The 8,649-nt window shown below is 44.9% G+C and overlaps 1 protein-coding gene across 6 annotated transcripts in view; it reads left to right on the top strand.

The window, feature by feature from the left end:
• The window catches only part of dcst1 (DC-STAMP domain containing 1), a 22,209-nt gene extending 16,257 nt beyond the window's left edge, over nucleotides 1–5,952 (top strand). For 5 of the 6 annotated variants that reach the window (XM_086217459.1, XM_086217458.1, XM_086217460.1 and 2 more), the window contains exons 15-17: nucleotides 3,035–3,177; nucleotides 4,426–4,527; nucleotides 5,731–5,952. In XM_086217459.1, the coding sequence (XP_086073585.1) occupies nucleotides 3,035–3,177; nucleotides 4,426–4,527; nucleotides 5,731–5,799 (314 nt within the window). In that variant the 3' untranslated portion in view covers nucleotides 5,800–5,952. Of the gene's footprint in view, nucleotides 1–3,034; nucleotides 3,178–4,037; nucleotides 4,181–4,425; nucleotides 4,528–5,730 lie in introns of all 6 variants that reach the window. The other variant, XR_015118463.1, reaches the window with a different exon arrangement.
• Nucleotides 5,953–8,649: the final 2,697 nt, after the last annotated feature.

Genomic DNA, 8,649 nt, shown 5'->3' with positions numbered 1-8,649 from the left:
GGACCGATAGTAAATCAGTGCTAAAATACATCACCAACAAGACCACAAGATTCAAAAGGTTTGTTGCAAACAGAATTGATGAAATTGACAAAGTCTCACATTCAGAATCACGATCAGAATCAGCTTTATTGGCCAAGTTTGGAACAAACAAGGAATTTGACTCTGGTTGACTAAGTTCTCTTTAAAAAAAAGTTATGTAAAGGTTTATACAAAATAAAGATAATGGAATAAGATAAAGGGGTCCTGGGAAGTCCTTCAGGTGGTTCAACACCAATCTCTGAAGAGACTTCACTTCCACAGATGTCAGAGTGACAGGCCTGTAGTCATGTAACCCTGTGATGGAGGGGTTTCACTACATTGGAGGTATGTTAACAAAGTTAATAATCCAGATGAAATGGCTTCCAGAGTTTTGAAAGTCAAATCCTTCCTCAGAAAAGAAATGTGGGTGTCTGGGCCTCAGTTTCTAACTCAACCTTTAGAGGAGTGTTCTCAGATACGTGATGGACTGACGAAAATCTCACCACATGATTCTGAGGTCAGGAACGGAGCTGTTTATGCTGCACAGATTTCATCTGCAGAAGTGGCTCCAGTTACCTGCTTGATCCAATTCTTCTCTTCCTGGTCTGGTTTGAATTGGCAGTTGTATGGAGTCTCAGACTTGAAACCTTACTTCTCTACAGGTAAATGATCTGCCACAAACGGAGATGTGGTGGCCTCACAGTCGAAGAACTGGACAAAGCTGAGATGGAGATAACCTGCCACTGCCAGAGGAAGAAATTTGCAGCTGAAATCTTAAGTCTGAGAAAGGGAATGAATATTAAGAGGACGAGCCAGATCCATAAACTCAACCCCATCCTAGAAAACGATGTGCTAAGAGTTGGTGGGCGACTTCGCAGAGCAGCAATGCCAGAAGTGATGAAACATCCAATCATCCTGCCCAAAGATCCCCATGTGTTGAATCTGATTCTTTGACATATTCATGAAGAGGTGGGCCACAGTGGGAGCATTCATATGTTGTCAATGCTGTGCCAAAAATATTGGATTCCTGGAGCCGCTGCGTCAGTCAGTAAAATTGTATCAAAATGTGCTGTTTGTCAGCACATAAATGCAACTCCTGGAAAACAGCAGATGGCAGACGGACAGAATTTCCCTTGATAAACCTCCTTCTACAGGGGTTGGAGTTGACTATTTGGGGCCTTTTGGAGGAAAGCCTGGAAGGAGTGCTGCGAAGTGCTACGCTGTCATTTTCACATTTGGCTTTGAGAGCAGATCACATCGAAGTGGCATCATCACTTGATACTGGCTCTTTCATCAATGCTGTCCGTCGCTTTATCGCCCAGCATGGTCAGGTGAAAGAACTACGATCTGAGCGATTGAAAGCTGGAATCAAAATCAGATTCACAAAACACTTCTGCAAAGAGGAATGAAACGGATGTTCAATCCTCCCGCTGGCTCACATCGTGGAGGTGTCTGGGAAAGATTGATAAGATCAGTGTGGAAGGTTCTCAATTCCACTCTGAATACACAAAGTCTGGACGAGGAGGGTCTCCAGACTGGTTTATGCGAAGTTTAGGCCATTCTCAATGGTCTTCCCATCACAATGGTTTCCGAGACCCAGATGACCCGGAGGCTCTTCCCTGAATCATCTTAAGCTCGACAAGACTTCCATCTCTGCCACCAGGACAGTTTCAGAAGGAAGATATCTGTGCTCGCTGCAGGTGGAGGCAAGTTCAGCATATATTAGATTTATTTTGGAAAAGATGGATCCAAGAGTATCTTCCTCAGCTGCAGGAATGACACAAATGTGTCACATTGGACACAACTTCACGCTAGGAGATATCGTGGTCGTTGTGGACGATTCAGCACCGTGAAACTCCTGGTTAACCTGAAAACATTGTTGAGATCATTCTTGACAAAAAGGGACTCGTACTTCAAGTGCAGATCAAGACAAAGACTGGTTTTCTGAACCGATCCATCAGCAACTTCTGCCTTCTAAAGGAGGCAGAGGATTTCTGACAAGCCAGGATGGACTGTTTAGTTGTTGCTGTGCTTGTACTTTGCCCCTTGCACACATACAGATTCGGTTGAATAAGAATCATGAACAGGACACTTTGCATGAAGAATGAAAAAAACTACATAGTGTTGGACTGTACTTTGTTGTATTTTTACAGAAATTTCTGTATTATTGTTATATGGAAGCATAATTATTATTTGTAGTACAATGATTGGGGGCCAGATTTGTAAGTGCCAAAACATATTTGTACAGATCTGGTTATTTCTCATATATAGGTCATATATATGTATATAGAGACACACATATGTATATACATATATACACAAATACATGTATATATAGACACAAATATATACACATATAGGTATATATATATATACACATACACACATATATACACATACAGGTATATATATATATATATATATATATATATATATATATATATATATAGGTATATACTGTATATACACATATATATACACATATAGGTATATATACACATACTGTATGTATACACACATATATACATATATGTGTATATATACACATATAGAATTATACACATATACAGACAAATAGACACATACAAGTCACATATTCAAAGATACACATATATGTGTATATATGTATATATACACATATATAAGTATACACACATACACACATATATACATATACACAAATATATACATATACACACACATATATACATATATGTATATCTACCTATACATATATGTATATATTGACACACACACACACACACATATATACATATATGTATATATATTTACACACACACACACACACACACATACACATATATATACACATACAAACATATATATAAAATTTACAAGTTTGCAAAGGTTGATTTCCTTTGATAATTGTGATCATTACTAGTTCTTTGTTTTTGCATCATCTGTTTATGATTGAAAACAGAAGAAAATAGAAGCAGTGTGTGTGTGTGTGTGTGTGTGTGTGTGTGTGTGTGTGTGTGCACGCGTGTCTCCTCAGGTTGCGTGTTGCCTCCCTCCCCCCTCCCTGCAGGTGTCTACATCAGCTGTTTGTGGTGTATCCTGTTAGTGGTGCTCTTCAGCTTTCTTCAGGTTTATACTAATCGCCTCCGCCGAGTGATTGCTTCCTTCTACTGGCCAAAGGTATACACACACACACACACACACACACACACACATTGATTAGCACATACACGGGCATGTGCACACACAGACACACACACACAGACACACACACACAGACAAAGACACGCACACACATTAATTAGCACATACACAGGCACAGGCACACGCACGCACACACACAGACACACACACGCACAGACACACACACAGACACACATACACATGCACAGTAACACACACACAGACACACACAGACACAGACACACACATACACACACAGACACACACACACACACACACAGACACACACACACACACACACACACACACACACACAGTGTTGAGCTGATTCATCTCAGAGCATTAGAACACAATGGTGGACCGAGGAGTGTCCTGTTTCCAGCTCGTCCAGCCTCTCTGGGACATCTCAGACCCGTTCACCCCTGGTACTGAGCTCGGTCCGGAGAGATCCGATCACCAGTGAGCAGCCTTCATACCAGCTGTGCGTCCTGAGATCTGATCACCGAAGCCACGTTCAGCAGTGGTCTGGACCACGTGTGGCCACATTCCTTCATTAGTGTGAACGTACATGTCCCCAATGCATCCTGGGACACATCAAAGAGAGGAAACCCCGCCGCTGAGTGGGGGGACGGCAGCTCGTATGACAGCGTGTGATGGTGTGAACAGCTCATGGAGGGAAACTACTGCCGCTGCATCAAACATCTCTGGTGGTTCGGTTGGTCAGGGACAAGCATCTTGAGTCGACTCTCTCCTGCTTTAATCTCTGATAAACGTGAGACAAGTAACGCCGGCTGCTGCTGCGCTCTCTTATCAAGTCTGATGTCTCTCGACCATCAGCTGATCTCTCTCTCTCCCAGCTCACCACCTGACATCATCCAAAACAAGAGTGTAATTCCTTCAGGACTAAGAATATCAGCGACAGACTGAGGGGATGAGTCGATCTACACAGCAACAAATAAAGGGGTTTCCTCCCTGCAGGCTGTGGTTGCTGCCTGGCCAGGTAAAAACTGTGGCGACTAAACACGCTGAGCGACTACGATGCTAACGTTGGTCTTGTAGATGTTTATCTGCATCCTGCGCAGGGATGTGATGTCTGGTCACAGCAGACGCGGGTGGAGGTGGAGGATTGTGAACATACCCAGCAGAGCTGACTGGATCACTCCACGAGTCTGTGTGTCAGTCATGACTAAGAACATGTCCAACAACATGTGACGAATGTGTCCTCTGTCCATCTGTGTGTCTCAGAGGGAGAAGAAGCGAATTTTGTTCTTGTACAACCTACAGATCCAGAGGCGCATTCTGTCCTCACACGACAGACGCAGCGGCGACAGCTCACGGAGCCCAAAGGTGAGAGCTGATTGGTTCAATGTGGGCGGGACCACATAGCTGTCCTGCAGCGCGGTGCTTTTGATAGCTTGATGCTATTGATAGCTTGATGCTATTGATAACATGATGCTATTGATAGCTTGAATATCGATAGCTTGCCGCAATTGTTATTGTGCTGCAATTGTTAGCGTGATACTATTGATAGCTTGATACTAGTGTTAGCATGGTGCTATTGATAGCTTGATACTATTGTTAGCATGATGCTATGGTTAGCGTGATACTATTGTTAGCGGAATAATATTGTTAGCGTGATGCTATTTTTCGTGTGATGTGATTGATAGCTTGATACTATTATCAGCATGACACTGTTTTTGATGTTATTGTTAGCATGATACTGTTCTTAGCATCATACTATTGATAGCTTTGTATTATTGTTAGCATAATGCTATCATTAGCGATGCTGTGGGTTGCAATCTCCATTACGTGAAATTAAGGGACAGGGGCAGATCCAGGTGTGGGGGGGGGGGGCAGTTTCATGACCCCTGCATGATGAAAAATACTCACTGAATTTGATCCTTGGTTCTGTATGAACAAAGTGCAAAGTACTTTTACCAGTGCACCAGTCTTTAGAGTACAAGTAAATTAAAACAATTTTGACTAAAACATGAATAGAAGGGGCGGCCCGGTGGAGCAGTGGTCCTCCCTGTGGCCCCCCAGCAAGAAGGTTGTGGGTGGAGCAGTGGTCCTCCCTGTGGCCCCCATCAAGAAGGTTGTGGGTGGAGCCCCGGCTGCAGCACGGGGTCTTTCTGGGTGAGTCTCCATGTTCTCCCTGTTCCTGCTGGGTTCTCTCTGGTACTCCAGCTTCCTCCACAGTCCAAAGACATCAAGAGGGACCAGGTTAATCCAGACTCTAAATTGACCGTAGGCGTGGCTGGGAGAGCCAATGGTTGTCTGTCTCTATGTGTTGGCCCTGCCATGGACTGGTGACCTGTCCAGGGGGAAGGCTGCTGGGATAGGCTCCACCCCCACCACCCTCAACAGGAGAAGAGGGAGAACATGGAGGGATTTTTGATTCTCACGGTGATACAAAGTGACTCTATTATGTTTTTCAAAGGATGGTTGTGACCCTAGCATGATGCTATTGTTAGCATGATGCTTTTGTTAGCGTGAAGCTAATGTTAATGTGACGCGATAGCTATGGTGATTGCAAGTGTGTCTCTGCAGATGTTGGACTGTCCTGGCCAACGGGAAGCATCAGGCTCGTCAGATGAGACGTTCTACGACTGTAACTAAAACCGGACCGGAAGCTGAAGCTCGCAGACATGAACGGACATGAAGAAGCTGTTCAGTGATGTCAGCATGAAGATGAGCTCACAACTCATTCACTCATCCCAGGTTTTAACAGTGTTGCAATAAAGTTATAATATTGGAATATTTCAATTATTTTGTGGCTTTCTGATGAGTAAAATCAGCAGAGAAGCTGTGGAAAAGCCCTCTAGTGGACAGGCTGGGGACAACTTTAAATGTCTTCACTCTGCTGGTATACACTGCATATATAGAATGTTGTACAGGAGAAATATGCCAGTGCAGTTTAAAACACCTGATCCCAACCTTGATGATTTTGATGCCCGTGGTCTGATTGAATCAGGGAGGGGAACCTGCTTGTCACATGACCAGATTATGGATGGATCAGTTTGCAATCAGTTGATCCTCTGCAACAGCACATGCAGCAGCTCACCTCATTCAGAAGCTCAACAAATCTGTGACATCAGCAGTCCTTGATGATTATGTAATCATTGCTGTCAACCCCTGCAGACCCACAACCATCATTCTGGTGTCACCTGCTTCCAACCTCTGGTGAGCCCAGGAATCAGGTTCTAGAACTGGAGCACAAATGTTCCTCTGGCACTGATTTGACTGTGGTGCAGGAGCAGGTGGACGAGGGGAACAAACTGAACCACATAAATAGTTCTGAACCTGCTGGGTGGAGCCAGAAGCAGCTTAACTGAACATGTCAATGTCTTGGGAACATCCCGGAATCATGGTCCCCTGGAACCAGCCTGGAGGACTCTTGATTATGAGCTGTGAGCAACGCTAGTTAGTCAAGTCAGGTTCATTTGTGTGTCACCAAACCCCAACCAAAGTTCTGTCCTGACTCTGTCCAAGTAGAGCAGGTCCAGCACCTCCCTCCTTCAATGAACCTCCACCCAACAATTCTCCATCAGCAGCACATCCTGCAACAGCAGCCACCAGAACCTTCCTTTACCAGCAGGAAGGTGGAGCAGATCCAGGATCAGTGGGGACGGAGAGAGAGCAGGAGAGCAGGACAGAGACAAAGACAGAGAATGGAGGAAGACAGAGAGACAGAAGGAGAGAGAGGGACAGAGATAAAGAGAGAGAAAGGAGGAGAGACTGATGGACAGAGACAAAGACAGAGAATGGAGGAAGACAGAGAGACAGAAGGAGAGAGAGGGACAGAGACAAAGAGAGAGAGGAGGAGAGACTGATGGACAGAGACAAAGACAGAGAATGGAGGAAGACAGAGAGACAGAAGGAGAGAGAGGGACAGAGATAAAGAGAGAGAGAAAGGAGGAGAGACTGATGGACAGAGACAAAGACAGAGAATGGAGGAAGACAGAGAGACAGAAGGAGAGAGAGGGACAGAGATAAAGAGAGAGAGAAAGGAGGAGAGACTGATGGACAGAGACAAAGACAGAGAAAGGAGGAGGACAGAGAGACAGAAGGAGAGAGAGGGACATTGATAAAGAGAGAGAGAGGAGGAGAGACTGATGGACAGAGACAAGGACAGAGAATGGAGGAGGACAGAGAGACAGAAGGAAAAAGAGGGACAGAGATAAAGAGGGAGAGAAAGGAGGAGAGGCTGATGGACAGAGACAAAGACAGAGAATGGAGGAAGACAGAGAGACAGGGAAAGAGGGACAGAGATAAAGAGGGAGAGAAGGGAGGAGAGACTGATGAACAGAGACAAAGACAGAATGGAGGAAGACAGAGAGACAGAAGGAAAGAGGGACAGAGATAAAGAGAGAGAGAAAGGAGGAGAGACTGATGGACAGAGACAAAGACAGAGAATGGAGGAAGACAGAGACAGAAGGAAAGAGAGGGACAGAGATAAAGAGAGAGAGACAGGAGGAGAGACTGATGGACAGACGGGGACGTGAGCAGGTGGAGCTACGGGTGGCAGCTGGAGCCTCTCCAGGTCTGGAGCCTCCTCCAGCAGCACCAGGATCTGGGATGAGGGGAGAAGAAGAGGAGTTAGTAACACGTCTGAGGACAGGAGGAGGAGAGAGAAGCCCAGTGCATCATGGGAGATCCCAGCAGTCTGAGCCTATAGCAGCAGATCTAAGGGCCAGCCTAAGCAGTCCTGACTATAAGCCTGATCAACAAGGAGGTCTTAAGTCTGCTCTTAAACCTAGAGAGGGGGTCTGGGTCCTGGACTGAAACTGGGAGACGGTTCCACAGGAGGGGAGCCTGATAGCTGAAGGCTCTGGCTCCATTCTACTGTTAGAACTCAAGGAACCAGCAGGAACTCTTCAGCATTTGTTGAATGTGGGAGTTAAAGGGTCCTGGTCAATGAGAACTCCGAGGTTCCTTACGTGGTGCTGGGGGCCAGGGTGGTGCCATCCAGGGTCCTGTCTCATCAGATAGGTACCCAGGACCATCGGATCATAAATGTCAGATTCCTGTGGATTATAATTGTGAAAGTTTCCTCATACCAGTTTTCTGCTTCATAAAACTCAGCAAATCATGCTAAATTCCTTGATGACCCATCTTTGCAAGCTCATTCAAACCTTCCAAGCTCCAAGTGTTCTTACACCTGTCAGTAGTTGGTGTCAAAGTGCTCCAATGATTCTTTGATTCATATTCCTGTGACAGTTTAATAATCAATTCATAATTTTTTTTATTGAATCGTATTGTTGTTAAAGGACCTAAATGCCTTCTGACCATTCCTGAGCACAATGACGTCAGCTGCTTTCTTACACAGCTGGAATCTTTTTCATGATTTTTATCTGAATGGGAATGTTGGAGCTTCAGTGAGTCCAGACATCAAATACGGAACAATGAACTGATAGTCAGGAAGGAGTTAAATATTCTCAGGAAATACCCTGTGTGTGTGTGTGTGTG

Source organism: Aulostomus chinensis, chromosome 11, assembly GCF_037954235.1.
Source record: "Aulostomus chinensis isolate RoL2024-O1b breed Wild chromosome 11, RoL_Achi_v1.0, whole genome shotgun sequence".
NCBI classification, from domain to species: Eukaryota; Metazoa; Chordata; class Actinopteri; order Syngnathiformes; family Aulostomidae; genus Aulostomus; species Aulostomus chinensis.
Note: the sequence above shows the minus strand (reverse complement) of the source record. Positions and strands in the feature narration are given on the sequence as shown.